General features: G+C 41.1%; 1 protein-coding gene across 1 annotated transcript; it reads right to left on the bottom strand.

Annotated features, from left to right (window-relative positions):
• Positions 1-2,954: 2,954 nt before the first annotated feature.
• Positions 2,955-19,014, bottom strand: mri1 (methylthioribose-1-phosphate isomerase 1). The gene is made up of 6 exons (XM_014026860.1): positions 18,781-19,014; positions 17,910-18,133; positions 11,268-11,437; positions 11,010-11,186; positions 10,713-10,937; positions 2,955-4,927 (listed from the first exon to the last, which is right to left on the bottom strand). Exons 1-6 carry the CDS (start codon positions 18,910-18,912, stop codon positions 4,794-4,796), a joined length of 1,062 nt encoding a protein of 353 aa, XP_013882314.1. The 5' UTR covers positions 18,913-19,014; the 3' UTR covers positions 2,955-4,793.
• Positions 19,015-20,032: the final 1,018 nt, after the last annotated feature.

The raw sequence follows: 20,032 nt of genomic DNA, 5'->3' as shown, positions 1-20,032 counted from the left end.
GTCTCTCTATCCTTGTGGGGACATTCCATTGACTTCTAGGGCTGTGTATTGGCAAGAATTTGGCGATACGACACATATCACGACAGAGGGGTCACGATACGATATATCCCGATATATTGCGATACTGTAAACAAGGCGATATATTGCGATACTGTAAACTAGGCGATATATTACGATTTGTTTTGTCCAAAAGCTCTGTTAAATAAAAACCTCTTATTGAAAAAAGAAAAGAAAAGCTAATGTTTACTTACAATGCTAACGCTACCCTTACTCTCCAGGAGCCAAATGGCTGTCCCACTGCTGCCAACTAGTGGTCAGAGGCTGAACTACAACATAAAAATGAATGGCTGGCAGGAAAGTTGACATTTTAAACCTTAATAAAAAAATCGATACAGAGCTTTAGAATATCGATACAGTATCGGGAAATAAAATATCGCGATATTTCAGTGTATCGATATTTTCTTACACCCCTACCTCTAACTGCTGAATTCACCAACTACATCACTGATACAAAGATGAGTTGATTTAAACTGGGCTGTTTGGAGTTTTTCCTGTTAACTGTTTTCAAAATAAAAGCCTCCTCCTGGATGGCACGAGGCTAACAGGAAGTATGTTAAAGTATCGCCTCAGAGTTGTACTGACTTTTCAAAGTAAAACACACCCGATGCTTTATCTTGTCACAGTCAGATGGCATCAGCACTGAACAAAAGCAACAAAAATAAAAAAGTCCACAAAGTTTAGATTGGCAGGCTTGAATTAGAACCGTCAAAATAAAAGCCTCATTATTATTATCACAGGATGCCAGCATAAAACCATATTTTCTTGTAAGACTCATTCTGTCTATGTTACTTTACATGAAAGCAGCACACGAGTGTTTACTAGGGGTGCAATGATTCAGAAAATTCACGATTCGGTTCAATACTTTTGTACGGCTCGATATTTTTTCGATACAAAATAGAGAAATTTTCATGCCCCTTTTAACTTGTAATTTATTTAAATTAATTACGAACGTTTGTTTAACCTCAAAAGTCCAGTTTTTGAATTAAATGTTGCTGAAACAGCAAGTTTCTCAGTGGATCAGAGCTCGACAATGCAGCCTAGGTGGAGTAGTCGAACACAGATCCACTGATCCTTCAACACAGAGCATCTTCAGAAGACAAGTTGATAAAGTAAATTTTTAAAATCTGTATTGTTTGATACAAGTGTGTATTGAACCTAAAGCTCTGTATTGAACGGATCGACGGGTACATGTATTGTTGCACCCCTAGTGTTAACGTGTGAAACTGCAACCTTAATCATGTTTTACACTCAGTAACTCCTGACACATTTGTTAGCATTAACTGGAACTTAAACAACTGCAAAAGACTTTTTGTCACTGGATTTTTGCCTTTTTTTTTTTGTCTATTTTCTTCCTCCTCTGTAGTCTCTTAATCCTGCTTACAAACAGGAAAACAAATTTCAGGAAAACAACATTAAAGGATTAAAGATGGACGAGTTTTTGCTTAGTGGAAAATCTTTTTCAGCACCTGTGATTTATGGAAAGAAAAATTCAAAAATATTTTTTTTTCATTGAAAAATGAATTCAATGTCAGAACTGATTAGATGATGCTTTGTCTTCTGTAAACTAAGCAGGACTTCATTTAGCTGAACCAGGCCCTCAGGCCACACTGGATGATCTGCAGACAGGCAGATACCTGGGATGATTATCTGGACAGGTAGCATCCAGACAACAGTCGGTAGGATGAAACTGGAGTTCGATTAAAAATACAGATCATTTAACAATTCAAGTTGAAACATGAGGTCACAGTAGGTAATTTAATATGTTGACCAACAATGTCTTCAAACCATCTAAAACAGGGGTGGGCAATCCTGGTCCTGGAGGCCGCAGCCCTGCATGTTTTACTTGCTTCTCTGCTCCAACACACCTGATATGAATGAATAGATGATTATCAGGCTTCTACAGTATGGAGGACCAAAACTGACATAATTAGAAATAAAAGCAGTATATAAATGAACCACTAAATAAATACATTTAAAATGCACCAATTAAAATAACAAAGGAGAACTTTATCTCATGTTTTTGTTTGAAATGACTTGAATATTTATTTTTCCAGGTTAGTATAAATTCCATCCATCCATCCATTTTCTTCCGCCTATCCGGGGTCGGGTCGCGGGGGCAGCAGCTTCAGAAGGGAGGCCCAGACCTCCCTCTCTAAATTAGTCTATATATTTTAACACAATTTAAATTTGAATGTTTTTTAAAATACATATTTTTTTTGTTTTTCCTTTTACTTCTACATGCATTTGTGTCTCTTAAATGTTTATACTTAATTATTTTTATATTTTTCCCACAAGGCTTTTTTATTTCGATGTGTTGCAGGCGTGTGCTGCCTCAGTTTAGCTTAAAGATTAGTTTAAAACAAAGGCAAGGAGAAAAACTTACCAGTGCCTTTGTTTTTAACTAAACTTTAAACTTTAAGCCAAAGTGAGGCAGCACATGCCTGCAACACATCGAAACAAAAAAAGACTTGTGGGACAAAACTATAAAAATATTTCAATTTAAACATTTAAGAGACAAATGTATGTACAAGTAAAAGGGAAAACTGAAAAATATATATTTTAAAATAAGTCAAATTTGAATTGTTAAAAAAATATTAATTAAACGAGAATTAAATTACAAAACATGAGGTGAAGTTCTTTTTTAATTGAATTGGTGCATTTTAAGTGTGTTTATTTATTTAGTGGTTTATTTATATATTTCTGCTTTTATTTATAATTATGTCAGTTTTGGTCCTCCATACAGCAGAACTAAGAAGGTAAATCAATGTCTGAATCAGGTGTGTTGGAGCAGGAAAAACATAAAACATGTAGGGCTGCGGCCCTCGAGGACCAGGATTGCCCACCCCTGATCTAAAACATCAATCTCCTACACTGCGTGGAGGTCTTTAATCTCACATTTTCTTCAGGATTAAAGAAAAGGCAAACAACAAAAACCCAAAGAGTAAACACGTTTGTTACCTTTCTGTCCCTAACTGCATGGCTTTGTTTTGACATAACTGTTTGAAAGAGTTTCAGGACAAAAGCAGAGTTAAACTTACAAGAACGGATAAAAACAGTCGAAGCACATCCTGAAGGGAGCAGAAAGGCAGGAAGTGACCGAGTGTCTGAAACTCCACAAGTTCATCTGAGGGACATTTTACATTCAGATCGTTGATGAAGTTATGTCTGTCGCAGTGATTTCCACGGAAATAAAAAAGTCACCATCCCAACATCTAAAAGGATTAGTTCACGCCAAAATAAAAGCATCTACAGCTCGCCTCTGGGTTGTGTTTATTATCCACTTGGCTTTTTATCAGAGGTGAACAAGACACAAACCAGGCATCAAAAGCTTCTTAACTAAAAAATAAAATAAAAACTTCAGTGACACACGGAACAGCAAACGTCCGCTGCATCTCTGCAGTAAAACACAAGCACAACTGTGTCTCCACAAATAATATTTCACCACTAGAGGGCGCACCGCAAAGGCTGAAAAATCCTGAAATCTGTCAGAAATGAGTGGTGGCTCATAACGATTACATTTTTTATGATTTAAATCTCAAAAAATGATCGTATTATTCTTAAGATTGTATTAAACATGACTAAATTTGGTAGTTCGGTAAATATAATAAATGTAACATAAATGTTGGATTTTTTGCGTCTTCCTCACTTTTGGCAAATTACAAAGATAAACAAATCATCTCGACTGACGAGCCAAAGATCCTTCACTACAGTGTGAACTATTCCTTTAAACGTGATCACAACCTAATGTTACAACACTTTTTTACCCCCAGAGCAGCTGGATCTGTAAAGATACATGTTTGTGTGTTATAATACGTAAGAGTATAGGTGTGTTATAGTGCAGTACAGGAGGAGTAATGACACAAACATGAAGTGAGGTATAAACACAGCCATGTTCTGGAAAAGGCTTCAGCTGAATGAGAATTTGTTCAAATATTTGCTGCACAACTTAAAATTTTTTAAAAATAAAATAAAAAAAAGACTGATATCCTATTTTTCTCATAGCTTAAAATGTGTGAAAGTCTACGAGCTATAAATTGGATTATTCCTCTACAAAACAGTTCTACACTGAACAACAGAAATGACATGTTAATATAACATTTTAGATGGCTACTTTGATTTTAAATAACCACAGTTTTGGTTAAAATAGCAGTAGCTTTTTACTAGCAGAGGTTAGTTTTCTACATATGTACACGCACTACCAGAGGGGAAGAAATATATACAGAATGAGTAGCAGCATTTTGGAAACCACGACTGCTTTGAAATCGAAGGATAAGCCGTGCTTTTCCTTTACGTTCTTTTACAAATCTCTTATTGTTGAAGAAGTCAGTAAAATGTCACCTCAAATTATTCGTCTTGCCAAATAGAATTTAGAGGTTTTAAGTCCAGCTGAGCTCTTTTTATCGCTTCAGAAGCCTTTTAGGGAAAGAAAGAGGCAACAAAAAAATGTAACATGGGATGAAAAGCTCAGGATGTAAAGATGACATGAAAAGGGGTTTAAAGAGACTGCATGACTTCCTGATTCCCTGCAGTGATTTTTTGTTTGTTTGCAGCTGCCAGACAGACTTTTTTCTCTGTGTGCACCACTGACATGTAACAGAGTGTGTGTGTGTGTGTGTGAGCAAAATTTAAATAAAACAACAAAACCAGTGCACACTCAGTGAAGACAACAGTGTCTGTGTTGGATGTTAAGTGTGCAGTGGAGCACCAGGACCAGCAGGGGGCGCTGGGAGGCTTTAGAGGGCGGTGAGGCGACCCGTGAGCGCTGCCTGGAGCTCTGACGGGAGGAAGACCCCCAGCTCTGTGATGATGCCTCCTGTGATGAGCTGATGAGGGGTCACGTCGAACGCTGGGTTCCACACTTCGATACCTGCCGAGGAAAGTGTTGAGACGTTTAAAGAACGAGGATGGTCAGGCTCCTTTCATAAAAAAAAAAACAACAACAACCCAGGTTTACACAAACACTAATCCTGCTCTGTTGGATGGTTTGATTACACAAACCAATGAGTTCATTCTGTGGTTGTAAAATCATTACAGCACAGCAAAAATATGTTGATGCTAATATTGCCTCATGTCATGGAATGCTGACTTTATATACATGTTTGTGTCCGTCTGTAAGCAAAATGTGTCAAAGCACTGAATAGATTTTAGTAAAATTAATTTGACACTTTGTGTCAACCTGAGCTGGCCCCACAGCTAAATCAACCTTAGCAAACACAAAGATGACTTGAAGTCAGTCAGTTTTACAAACACTGAGATAATATTTGGTGTGGTAGCAGCTGAGAGTCACCTGCAACACATACTCTGAGTTCTAACTGGTCACATTTGAACATTTTATGTTCAGAATGTCGGCATGGAGGGCGGTGGGTGATATGCATTCTTGATATGCAAGAGAGTGGGGGCGGGGGGATGTTCGTGCACACATCTGCTTCTCCTGGGCTGGAGTCCTCATTAAATTACTGCGATGTTACCTGACACATCTCAGCTCAGTTACAGAACTAATGGATCACATTACTCATCACCTAAAAACACACTCAAATCTTTCTCAGACTCAGGCCCAGAAGAGCTCATTTGTAGGGCTGAGTATTCTTAATAACCTCACAATTCAATTCAGTTTCATTTCTTTGGGGCACAAATCGACTTGAATTCAAATTGATGCAATTTTGCTTTAAATGTTTTGATATTAATTTCCTAAAAATAAGAAGTACACAAAGGTCGGTCGGATAGTCTAATCTCGGATTCAGGAAGAGCAGTGTGGTTTTCGTCCTGGTCGTGAACAGCGAACCAGCTCTACACCCTCAACAGGGTCCTGGAGGGTTCATGGGAGTTCAACCAACCAGTCTACATGTGTTTTGTGAACTTGGAGAAGGCGTTCGACCGTGTCCCTCAGGGACTCCTGTGGGGGGTACTTTGGGAGTATGGGGTACCAGGCCCATTGATACGGGCTGTTAGATCCTTGTATGACCGGTGTCAGAGCTTGGTCCACATTGCTGGTAGTAAGTCCGACTCGTTTCCGGTGAGAGTTGGACTCCGCCAAGGTTGACCTTTGTCACCGATTCTGTTCATAACTTTTATGGACAGAATTTCTAGGTGCAGCCGAGGTGTTGAGGGGATCCTTTTTGGTGACCTTAGGATCACATCTCTGCTTTTTGCGGATGATGTGGTCCTATTGGCTTCACCAGATCGTGATCTCCAGCTCTCTCTGGAGCGGTTCACAGTCGAGTGTGAAGCGGCCGGGATGAGGATTTAGTGCCTCCAAATCCAAGACCATGGTCTTGAGCCGGAAAAGGGTAGGTTGTCTTCTCCGTGTTGGGGAGGAGGTCCTGCCCCAAGTGGAGGAGTTTAAGTATCTTGGGGTCTTGTCCACAAATGAGGGAAGAATGGAGCAGGACCGATCCGTCATGGTGAAGCAGAAGCTGAGCCAAAAGACAAAGCTCTCGATTTACCGGTCGGTCTACGTTCCGACCCTTGTCTACGGTCACGAGCTTTGGGTAGTGACCGAAAAAAAAAAGACTGCGGAAAAAGGCGGCTGAAACAAGTTTCCTCCACAGGGTGTCTGGGCTCTCTTGGCTGGCCTGGGAACGCCTTGGGACTCCCCTGGATGAGCTGGCCAAAGTGGCTGGGGAGAGGGAAGTCTGGGTCTCCAGCTGTCCCCGCGACCCGACCTCAGATAAGCGGAAGAAAACGGACGGAATCATGAGACCACAGAACTGGACTCCCTCTGACCCCTGGCTGCACCGAGAAATTCTTATGAACTTAAATTATATTTCTATGTCAGTCTACGTTCCTACCCTCATCTATGGTCACGAGCTTTGGGTAGTGACTGAAGCCGGTTCCCACCAAACACGTCTTGAGCAGCAAAAATGCTCCTGACGCAAGTTTTTGGCTGCCTGTCAATAGGATGTCCATTCACACCGAACGTGTCTGAAGACTTGCAATGGGAGGAGCATCTTTGTTCTTTTTCCGGTCTGTTGACGGTTGAAATAAAGATAAAATAAAGAAAATGGCTTTGCTTTATTTACTAAAGAGCAAGTGAACGTTGCACACAGCAGATAATTAATTCACCAGATAATTTAGAGGCGCTCTGATGGACTTTTTTTTTTTTCAGACCGGGACCAGACTAGAGGCGTGTAGAGGGAGGAGGGTCTTGGTTTTTTCCGGGTCTGTCTTTAATGACGGTTGAAATAAAGATAAAATAAATAAAATGGCTTTCTTCATTTACTAAAGAGCAACGAACGTTGTGCACACCAGATTAATTCACCAGATAATTTAGAGGTGGTTTGTTCGGTGAGTTTCACCACTCCAGGAGCTACAATCTGACAAACTATTTTTGTCCCGAGCCCAGTTTTAACACCGCGGTCAGTTTAACAAGCCGCTGACCCACATCGGTGCTGATATCTCCAGCCAGAACATCAACTACAGACGATCCATTTCAGCTAAAGAGCTCCTGTCCCTCTGTTTCAGGAAACAGTCACATGGAAAAATGAGTCTCTCTGATTGGTTGACATGACGCACCGAGCAGCAAAAGTTCAGATTTTTGAACTCGAGCGTCGGCTGCTTTGGACGCGCCACATGCATGGAAAACGCTCAACCGCACCTGCTGCTACCTTGCGCACTAAATGCTCTAGACACGCCGCGTGACCCCTAGACGTGCGTTCACCATAGAGTTTGCATATAAACCGGCCGCTCCTGCAGCTCAAAACGCGTTTGGTGTGAACTTAGCATTATGAATGAGGCCTATGTTTCTCAGCTGGCCTGGGAACACCCTGGGATTCTCCCAGAGGAGCTGGTCCAGGTGGCTGAGAGGGAATTTTGGGTTTCTCTGCTTAGTCTGCTGCCCCTGCAACCTGACCCCAGATAAGCGGATGGATGGATGCCATTGCTGAATCGATTATTTTACACACCCCTACTCATTTGTGATGACCATTAATGCATATCAGCAGATAAATGCCTATAAAATATAAGGAATAACTGGTTTAAAAACGAATTCTGCAGAGGTGAGTCAATTTAATTTTACTTTCATTGTCTTTAAGCTTAGGTTATACTTCAATTCGACGTGAGACAGCAGGTTGGTGATTGCGTCATTTCGGACATCTTTTCCTTACAGAGGATAAATGGGCTGAAGAGGCGGTGGGCCATAAATTATTACAATTCCTCCCTCTGCCCTCCCACAGCTCATAGGAGTATTAAAAAAACAATAATGATGGCTGGATATTGTGGGTTTCTTTCACTCAACCATCAGTGTTGTGTTGGGTGAATAGTCCTCAGAGGAAAACTTTTTTTTGTTAACAGTGGTGATGGAAAAAAGATGTGAACATCAGCTGCATGCTCACGTGCAGCATGATCAAACCAGCTACTCTTCTAGCTCTTTTGACAACTGGCTTCAGACAAAAAAAAATCATTTTAAACAAAAATAACAGGCAGAAGGAAGGACTGCTCAGAGTCCAGCTGAAATCGAGGTTTTGTATTGCTGTTAATGAACTGAGGAGTTCTCTTCCACGGTTGGAATGACCTGTCATGACCTAAATAGAGTTCAGTTTGTGACAGAGTTCCTGTGTTGGGAGTGTACTCTCTTTCTATGCTTTCACAAAGAAGTGTGTGGTTACTTTTAATTTCCTCTGGTTGGCGATCAATGAAACTGTTTACCTTTCTGCTTGATGTTAAACTGAGAAGGTAACGTTTGTTCTCTATATTAGCGCTTGGGTAACTCTCAAGGTAGAAATCCACGTCCCGAAGTGCTCCTCATGAACAAATACACCCACAAAGTTCTGACCGATCACACGCTCCAAGCTGCAACGTCCACGTCAAGAGTTCTGACCGGGGGCAATGTATACGACAGCTGTCACCGAGGATAGCAGCGGGAGAGCAGACTGAAGTTTAGCATTTTTTGCCACTCAGCAGGGAGAATAAAATGCTCAAAATGCTTTTACTCTATCTCACTGTTATTTAGGAATTTACACGTTTTACCATCACGTTTAAGCCCCAAGGTTTTTTTTTTTATGTTTTTGCTCAAAATACCATACTGCGATGTAACTGAGTGTATCTTAGCATTTACAAACTCTACTTAAATAACCTTGGTATCAAAATAAAGCTAACACTTGGGAGATTTTATCAGTGTGCATTGCCAATGCAATGCACACTATTGTGATTCATTTCCCATCCAAGTCATCTCAACTTTGCCATGCTTCTCCTCCTGCATACTTTGTCCTAGAGCTGCCATTGTAATTTATATCTGTAAAGCCCCTGTGCCAAATGATGGCTATGCCTTTTGGTGCCTGTAAAACTTATAGTTTTTGAAATATTAATGTTTAATAAATTATAATTGCAGTCAATGGAGCCATGTATTGGTCCAATACTGCCCCCTGCTGCATCTACACAATATGGTACTGCACCATAGGATGGCTATGCCTTTTGGTGCCTGTAAAACTTATAGTTTTTGAAATATTAATGTTTAATAAATTATAATAGCAGTCAATGGAGCCATGTATTGGTCCAATACTGCCCCCTGCTGCATCTACACAATATGGTACTGCACCATAGTTTAATGTTATTTAAACTCAGTAGTTCAGTGATTACAATATTAATATGATTGTATTTTTTATGTTTTACTGAAATACTGTCTTATTATTGTCCTATTGTTGTAATATATTGCAGTTTAGTGTCAAGGATTGCATTGGCAAGGTGGCCTATTTCTGCACACAAACCAACCAAACCCCTGCCACCTCCTTCTGCCACAGCTCCAATGGTCTCATGGTCTCATGGTTAGTGCCATAGGCTTTCATGTGGGAGATCAGGGTTCAAACCCAACTACAGCAACTTTAACTAAAAATCTCCACGAACTTCATATTGTCACACAATTATCCTCATTACAAATATCTGCTGACGTGACAGGAACAAGCTGGTAAGTCCACTGCTGCAGGCATGGCAATGCACATTTGTTTTTACATCGTAAAAACCCATGCCTAGTTTTAATTATTATTTGTGATTCTTCTAGCTGTGGATGTTTTGTTGCCACAACAACATTTTGTTTTCTGTTTGTCAATAAAAAAGACTGWTTTTTGAGTCTGCAGTCCTGGGACCAAACCTCTCTGACACCTGCCCTAAGCTGTTGTTAAGCCNGGTCCAATACTGCCCCCTGCTGCATCTACACAATATGGTACTGCACCATAGTTTCATAATATTTAAACTCAGTAGTTCAGTGATTACAATATTAATGATTGTATTTGGATGTTTTGCTGTAATACTGTCTTTATATTGTCCAATTGCTGTAATATATTGCACTTAAGTGTCAATGATTGCATTGGCAAGGTAAACTTTTTCAGTATAAATACAATCCAATCCCTGGGATTGTCCTCTGCCACATCTCCTATAGTCTCATGATGAACACTGTGGGCTTTCATGCGGGAGATCAGGGTTCAAATCCAGCTACTGCAACTTTAACAAAAAATCTCTTCCAACTTCATATTGTCACTCAATTACCTTAACTACAAACACCTGCTGACGTGACAGGCACAAGCTGGTTTAGAAAACATATTTAAACTTGGTCAAAGTTCATTCTGCAAGTCCAATGCTGCAGGCAAAGCCATGCTACATGGCAATGCACACTTGTATTTACATCGTAAAAACCCATGTCTAGTTTATTTTTCATTTCTTACCAGGGGCGGCTACAGGAACACCGTTTATACTGGTGAGCTCCTCAGGGGGGCGCACTTCAATAATGATGTCTCTCCCGCTCTCAAGGCTCAGGTCGCAGGATGTGCTCGGGGCAGCCACATAAAAAGGAATCCCATGATGCTTTGCGGCAATGGCCAGCTGGTACGTGCCCACCTTGTTGGCCGTGTCACCGTTTGCAACCACCCGATCCGCACCTACAACCACAGCTTCAGGAGGAAACAGAGGATTTCACGGTTAAAGTTCTGAATAAAGCCATGAAGACGTGCTCAGGAACACACCTGTGATGTCCATCTCTCTCATGGTGAGCGCCGCCATGCTGTCTGTGATAAGAGTGGCAGGTATTCCCTCTGCCACCATCTCGTACGCCGTCAGTCTGGAGCCCTGGTTGTACGGCCGTGTCTCTGTGCAGTAAACGCGCTTCAGCCTGCCCAAAGCGTGGAGACTTCTCACCACACCTGTTCACACAATCAGCACTACGGTCAGAGCGCTACAGGTGCTTTCCAAAGCTGTATTCAGACCCAAAGCTCCAGCCTCACCCAGCGCCGTGCCATATCCAGCTGTGGCCAGCGAGCCGGTGTTGCAGTGTGTCAGGACGGTCACGGAGTCTCTCGGGACGCCTGACAGGATGTGCTGTGCTCCATAGTTACCGATCTTCCTGTTGTCGTTGACATCACGCTCCAGCATGTCTTCGATCCAAGCGATTACACTGTAGGGAGGGAGACGGAGGCATCAGAAGAGGTGAAATTATGACTACGTGCTTCTTTTCAATCCTTTCATCACAGCTGCACCACTTTAACTATGCCAGTTTAATAAAAAGTATCTCTGTCACAAATTTGTGAAGTCACAAAAAAATACAATATGTGAAACAAAAATCACACATATGAAAGTTAACCTGATGCTTCAGCGGGACTTTTTCAAATTTAAAAAAAAAATGTTTTATTTCGAACGTGTCTGAAAAAAAATCCCTCACGCTTTATGACTTTCTGAGAACTGAGTACTATGATAAACCTACATCAGGCTGTGTTGGTAAACAAATCTGACAAGCCTAGAACCTTGAAGATTATGTTTAGGTGGAGATAAAAGCGTGAATCCGCAGATAAACATAAAAACAACGTGAGTCATCGGGGGATCAAGCTGGTCGGCACCATAAAACAGAGCTCTGCATGCAGAACATTTTTAACCTGAATTGTATTTATCTCCAGTCTGATTTGTTCACAAGTAGGGATGTCCCCCATCCAGATTTTTTCAAGTAGGGGTCTTTGCAGAATGTGTTGTCCTGTGGGCGGAGACGGCCCAAATCGTCATTGGCCGAGGTCTTAATGTGGGTGGAGACATCTCTGCTCGTGATTGGCCGAGGTGTTTATGTGGGTGGAGATGGCCCGAGAGATCTCGGACTGATGGTGGGGTATGAGGCTGGAGGCAGCGGGGCTTTGGTCGAGTCGGGCAGGAAGTAACATGTTTTGTTTTTTTAGATTCATTTTAGTCATAACTTGAGAAGGGAAAGTGCTAGTTGCATGCAATTTGAACGTCATACATGTGAAAGGATGTGTAACAATATGGCTCGGTGAAACATCCCTAACCAGCCTGTAAAAAAATATTGATTTTTAGCTATCTTTTTACAGACTGGTTAGGGATGTTTTAACCAAGCCATATTGTTACACATCCTTTCACATGTAAGATTTTCTAATTTCATGCAGAAAGGACTGCTTTCTCCACTTATGACTAAAATTAATCTTAAAAAAATGTTACTTCCTGCCTGACTCGATCAAGCTACTCCCCGCTGCCTCCAGCCTCCTCAAACCCCACCGTCAATCCGACCAATCACGTCTCGAGCCATCTCCGCCCACATCAAGACCTCCGCCAATCACGAGTAGGGCCGTCTTCGCCCGCAGGACAAAACCTACTGCAGAGACCCTTTACTCGATTTTTGGCTCCTGATACAATCCGATTTTTTTAATGATTAGTCTTTCCGATACCGATCCGATAGCTTTATTTTTATTTCTTTCCAAGTGACAAGGTTGGTAGTATTAAAGCGAGCCCTGCTGTCCCCACCACGAGAAACATCCAGTTTGCAGATTTTGCAAGATGCAGTTTCAGCATCATTGTTTTTCATTGAAAAGTGTTCCCACACTGTGGACATGGTTACATACTTGTGTGTGTCTTGACTTCTTAACGGCAGCTGTAAAGCATGATGATGCTGAAAACTGTCACGAAAACTTGATCGGCCCGATCACATGACTAAATCTGATTCTACCCCATTTTCAAAAAATGGCCATATCTGCCACAGATACTGAGCATCTGATCGCGACATCCCGAGTTAGAAGCTGCCTACAGACTGGATTTAGTCAGATGAGGGTTGGTTCTGAGCTTGTATTTTGGCATTTATTTGTCTTTTGTGCACAACATCTATAGTTTATAGTGTTATACACTCAACTTTAAACAAGAGACAGGCAGTGTTGGGAGTTTGAAAGCCTTTACACGGCGTCTTCTTTTGGCTTGATTCATTAAAACTATGATAATACCAGTTGGCTCTTTTATGGACATCACCATTGTTGGCCTATTTTGGACAAACATGTAGTTAGCAAATGTTATTATGAACAGATGTTAACAAATTATTAATTTAAAGGGCATGTTGACCACCAATTTCAGAAAAAAACATGTATGAATTAAAACATTTTATTTTATTACATATAGACACGATTGGTTTTATTGTAATAAATATGTGAATGGTTTCCTTGTGATTTTTTTCCAGTTTTTGTAACTTTGCAAAGAATATTTTAAATTGTTTTGTTTATTGTGCAACAAAACATCATTCATCATGGAGGACAGTTCAGGTGAGCCTTGGTTTTATTTACATTTTTAAATTCAGATGAGTATTAGAGTTACAAAGAATTTTGAAGCAAATTAAATGAATCACAGTTTAAAAGTTAAATTAGGTGTAAAATAATAATGAATAGCACAGTTCTTATGAGCTCACTGTACAAAACATTTTAAAGCTTTTGGTAACTCAAATCAAGTTTGAAGTGCCTGTGACATCAAGTTTCTGTAAAATGTGAATGCGATTTTGGAAAGAGAACATTGATAAAATGTTACAAAACAAATTTCACGCCATTGGGATGAACAGCTGTTGAGATATTTGCATTGGAAGAAACAGGAAGTGATGTCAAAGGGGAATGTCTGCATGTAAACAAAGCAATGCTACAATATTTAGAGAAGACTCCAATGTTTCTTTAGATTAGAGTCACTATCAGAGTTGAAGAGTTTAAATAAGATTGTTTCAATAAACAAAGACTAGAGTTTATTTTCTTAAAGAGTTCCCCTTTGATGTCACTTCCTGTTTCACTTTGCTGAGCCAAATTCGAGAGAACATATGCCAATTATGAGACAAAATGGGTAAAATCATGTGTGTTATGCTAATTTTCTTAGATATCAATGTTTTCTTTGACTTTTTGTATTTGAAGGATAAGCATGTCACAGGTCCTTTAAGTTTATTTCCTTTAAGTTGGAAAAGTAGTGACTTCAAAAAATAAAACATGCTCTAAAGACAGAGCCTGATGTTTGTTTCATGTCCTTAAAAACACCAATAATATTGCTGCTTTATGACAATCATGAGTCAGGACTCTGGAACTGTACTGAATGAAGTACATCAAATTTACCATCAGATCCTGACAAATCATGACTCGGCAATTTTAGTGGTGCAGAAATGAGCACAGTTTTTAGGGTCATTTAAAAGGAAGATTTTGAAAATCAACAGGAGTCATTACATCAGCAGCTTTTGAAATATTTTTGTAAAATGACATTGCTATAAAGAGTTACATCAAAGGTTTTTACACCTTTTTACCATTTCACGAGTTAATTTTTCATGTCTTCATTTCGTCATCGGACCAATGTTCATGGTGCTACGCTAACCACGTTTATGATGCTACGCTAACAGCAGCGTTTCCACATTTTTTCTACCAGTTCTTAACATCTATTGTTTTTGTTTTGGACAGAACTGTGTAGCTCTGCTGATTAGTGGCCCGATACAATCAACATCTATCATGACTGCAACACAAACAAATCTTTACAAAGTAAACAATTGTCTTGTGCAAATGTGACAAGATATAAACTTTGCTTTACAAATGAGTTTATCTGTTAGGAAGGCATTCAGCCTGACTTGTGTCATATGATAGACATACAGCGGGTAAAATAAGTATTGAACACGTCACCATTTTTCTCAGTAAATATATTACTAGAGGAGCTAATGACATGAAATTTTCACCAGATGTCGGTAACAACCCAAGTGATCCATACATACAAAGAAATCAAACCATAAATGTCCAGAAATGAAGTTATTTGTAATAATGTGGAATGGCTCAGTGAAAAAGTATTGAACACATGAAGAAAGGGAGGTGTAAAAAGGCATGGAAAGCCAAGACACCAGCTGAACTCTCTCAGTAATTAGAAAACAAGCCTGCCCCTTGTCAGTGCAAATTAATATCAGCTGGTTCAGTCCCAAATGATGGCCAGGTATCACACAAGAACCATCTGATGATGGGTAAAAGTAAAGAGCTCTCTCAAGACCTTCACAACCTTATTGTTGCAAAGCATAATGATGGCATCGGTTACAGAAGAATGTCTAAACTTCTGAAGGTTCCAGTGAGCACTGTTGGGGCCATAATTCAGAAGTGGAAAGAACATCATTTCACCATAAACCGACCACGACCAGGTGCTCCTCACAAGATTTCTGATAGAGGAGTGAAAAGAATTATCAGAAGAGTTGTCCAAGAGCCAAGGACCACTTGTGGAGAGCTTCAGAAAGACCTGGAATTAGCAGGTACGTTTGTTTCAAAGAAAACAATAAGTAATGCACTGAACCACCATGGCCTGTATGCACGCTCACCACGCAAGACTCCTCTGCTGAAGAAACAGCATGTTGAAGCTCCTTTAAAGTTTGCTGCACAACATTTAAACAAGCCTGTGTAATACTGGGAGAATATAGTCTGGTCAGATGAGACCAACATTGAACTGTTTGGATGCCAGAATACACATCATGTTTGGAGGTCAAATGGCACTGCACATCAGCCCAAAAACACCATACCAACAGTGAAGTTTGGAGGTGGGAACATCATGGTGTGGGGCTGTTTTTCAGCATATGGTACTGGCAAACTTCAAATAATTGAAGGAAGGATGAGTGGAAAAATGTACAGAGACATTCTTGATAAAAATCTGCTTCCATCTACCAGGATGATGAAGATGAAATGTGGCTGGACATTTCAGCAAGACAATGAGCCCAAACACAAAGCCAAGGAAACTCTCAGTTGGTTTCAGAGAAAGAAACTAAAGCTGCTGGAATGGCCCAGCCAATCACCTGACCTGAATCCAACAGAAAATCTATGGAAAGAACTAAAGATCAGAGTTCATAGAAGAGGTCCACGAAACCTTCAAGATTTGAAGACTGTTTGTGTGGAAGAATGGGCCAAAATCACACCTGAGCAATGCATGCCACTAGTTTCTCCATACAGGAGGCGTCTTGAAGCTGTCATTGACAACAAAGGCTTTTCTACAAAGTATTAGATAAATTTCAGTAAGTGTGTTCAATACTTTTTCCCTGTGCCATTCCACATTATTACAAATAACTTCATTTCTGGACATTTATGGTTTGATTTCTTTGTATGTATGGATCACTTGGGTTGTTACCAACATCTGGTGAAAATTTCATGTCATTAGCACCTCTAGTAATAGATTTACTGAGAAAAATGGTGACGTGTTCAATACTTATTTTACCCGCTGTATATATACACAAAGAGGTGTATATATACACAAAGAGGTGTATTGCAACTGGTGTAGTGCATCCTAATTTTTCTAACATTAAAATTTTTATATGACAATATAGTCATTTTGGCCTTTAGAAAAATATTTTTGAGGGTATCAACTCCCAATAAATGTCATTTTGGGAAGTCTAGCCACTCATTTTTACTCAGTACTTTTACTTTTAATACTTAAGTACAGTTTATGTCAGATATTTACTTTTGATACCTAAGTACAAAATGTATTAGATACTTTAAGACTTTTACCCAAGTAATATTCTTAGAGGAGACTTGAACTTTTACCAAAATAAATTTATGGTAAGATACTTGTACTTTTACTCAAGTATCACTCTGAGGTACTTTAAACATCACTGGCAGCTAGAACAGCTTCATCTGTTCTGAAAGCTGTCCACAAGGTTTAGGAGTGTTTTGGGGGATTTTGGACCATTCTTCCAGAAGCACATTTGTGAGGTCACATACAGATGTTGGACAGAAGGCCTGGCTCTGTCTCTGCTCTAATTCATCCCAAAGGTGTTCTATCAGGTTGAGGTCAGGACTCTGTGCAGGTCAGTCAAGTTCATCCACACCAGACTCTATCATGCCTTTATGGACCTTTGTGCACTGTTGCACAGTCATTTGGATGGGTGAGCAAATACTTTTGTCAATATAGTGAATCTTTGTAACAGTAGAAGACAAACGACTACATTTTGGTGCATAAAGACATGTAAAAATAATCAAGATATAAAGAAACATTAAAGCAGCAACCAGTGGCTCATTATGGTCATGACGGACGGTAACCACACACCTGAGTCTGTCGCTCATTGACTGCAATCATAAAAGCAGCAGACAGAAACAGACTGGAAAGTAAGCCTCAAACAGATCTCTAAAGTTCTTGAACCACGAGGGGCAGTAGACTAACAGTCAGACGTGTTATTTTTAATGTTTGGACAGTGATGTCCTAAAATGATTTTGTTCATTTTGTTAACGGTGTACAGCTGCCAAAAGTCATAGCCTGTTGCTGGGCCACTTCCTGACTGCGCAACTTGTTTTGATACGTTCGCGTATTATTCCAAAGCTGCCACGCATTAAAACTGAAAGAAATCACACACAGCAAAACCAACACAACAGAAAGGATGCTTTGGAGTTGATGCATTGGCATCTTCCACAGTGACCCAACTTGCATGAAAGATTTAGCAACTTTTGCACCGTATGCCCTTTCTGAACCTGCAGCCTCAACGTTACAGAACCACGTCTCTGACCACCAGCTACCACCGACCCAAATAGGTTTAGAGTCTAAAATGTGTTTTTTTTTCCTGAAAGCTAAGCATCAGTCAGAACGAGCTGCTCCTCAGTGAAGCAAACAGGTCTGAATGGGTCCAAGCGGCCCACCTTTCTCTGAGCTGCTCCGAGTTCTTCTCCATGCTCTCGTTCTCCGCGAACTCCATCAGCTCGCGTGCGGCCCGGCCCATGTTGACGGCGGTGGGCCTGGCCGAGGTCAGGTGACACAGAGACTCCCTGATGAAGGTGACGGGGTCATCACCCCCGGCGCCCGCCCTCAGCTCCACGGCCAGGCTGAGGCAACCCACGATGGCGATGGCCGGAGCTCCTCGCACCTGGAGAGGGTGATGGAGGAGGAGAGAGGGGACGGGTCATCGCATCGTCTTTCTGCGTGAGCTGATCTTTTACACCAGGACATTTCCTGTCACGGCGATGCACGTGAGGAAAATTTGTCACAAGATTCAAGAGTGGCGTGAAATCACCCACTGTAAAGACAAAAGAGTTGAATATCTGCTGCGCTCTGGGTGACAACATCCTGAAAAATACATTCTTATTTTTGAAAAACAAAACATCCACTTTAGCATTCTGCATTTTAGGGATTCAGACAGAGAAAACCACAGGAGCTGGAGGTGTCAGAGAGTGCAGCACAAAACGTGAACAAAAAACCAGGCAAAGGTCATTAATAATTCATCCATAATCTCTCCCAAAGAAAAAAGAAAGGAGGAGGAGGAGGAGGATGGGGGGTGTTAAGGGTGGATACTTGCTTTTTCTCAACAGATAATGTGAAAACTATGAATGGAGGCAGCTTTAAGGAGGGGGGTAGATGGTTGTGGGAGGTGTCCAAAACAAAAAAATGCATGGATGGAGGCCGACAGCAGCCAGGCGGGAGCACAAAAGACCCGACATACAGCACATGCATGTCGGGTACACACACACACAGACACACACAGACACACACAAAAACCAGGACCAGGAGACATACCTTCATGGACTTGATGGCCTCGTAGGCGTCCTGCACGGAGCGGATCTCATCGTAGACCGTCTGGTGTGGCAACAACAGCTGGTTGAGGACCTGCAAGGACCCGGTCCGGTAGCGGATCGCTTCCAGCGTCATGACCGAAAAAATGAAGAAGTGTGAGGGAGAGGAGGGGGAGGAGGGGAGGAGGGGGAGGATAAGACGGGTGGATCGGCGGGGGGAGCGCTCACACACACACACACACACACACACACACACACACACACACACACACACACACACACACACACACACACACACACACACACACTAACACACACACTCTTATCTTCCTTTCACAGGGACACACACTCGCTGTCGGAGCAGATCCACGTTGGAGCGACCGTCCGCGGCCTGGCTCTCAGTCTGTCGGCGCAAAGGCGAGGAGGAGGAGAAGGAGGTGCAAGCGGGAGGGAGTTACCAGCAACAATAAAAAAAATAAAATTAAAAAAACAAAGAGGAGGTTTTCGGTGTCTGAGCTGGTAGAAAAGGAAAAGAGTGAAGCTGCAAACCTTCACTCCCTGACAGAGCAGCAGGAACCACGTGTTCACCAGAGCAGGAAGACCTCAGCCTTGAGGCCACGCCCACCCCTCCTCCTCCTCCTCCTCCTCCTCCTCATCTTTTGTCTGGGGAAATTTCATGCTCACAAACGTTATTAGCATAACATCAAATAACCAGGCTCCTCTCAACAAAAGAGAGCACAGCTCGATAGAAGGAGTGTATTTTAGGAGGCTCAGATTTTATTTTATTTTTTTTTCAGTTCACGTCTTTGAAACTTTCCCACCAACAAAACCCTCCACTGCAGCAGAAATCACTGGGCTTTCCTTATAGATTCACTTTTCTGTAGTTCACTTGATAATCATGCTAAAGTTTTAAACAAAGATCTTATCTGTACCACATCAAATTTAAAATTAACTTGAGCCTTTTTTTTGTGCTTTCTACGGCAGATAATGGTGATCATCTAGACTCCAAAAGTTAATCAGATGTAAATGCACATCAAATGGATATTTTTTCTAAAAGCTTCATTAAAATCCATCCACTGGTTTAAATGATATTTTGCTAACAGACAAACAAGAGTTGAATTATTTGCTAAAGCAGGGGGCATCCATCTGGTGCTCCAGGTCCACCATCCTACATCATTTAGAGCGGTGATTCGCAACCAGGGGTACAGGTACACCTTGGGGTATGCAAGCACATTACAGGGGGTACATGGAAAAAT

The sequence above is a fragment of the Austrofundulus limnaeus genome, unplaced genomic scaffold (assembly GCF_001266775.1).
Source record: "Austrofundulus limnaeus strain Quisiro unplaced genomic scaffold, Austrofundulus_limnaeus-1.0 Scaffold597, whole genome shotgun sequence".
Lineage (NCBI taxonomy): Eukaryota > Metazoa > Chordata > Actinopteri > Cyprinodontiformes > Rivulidae > Austrofundulus > Austrofundulus limnaeus.
This window is presented reverse-complemented; position numbering and strand designations above follow the sequence as displayed.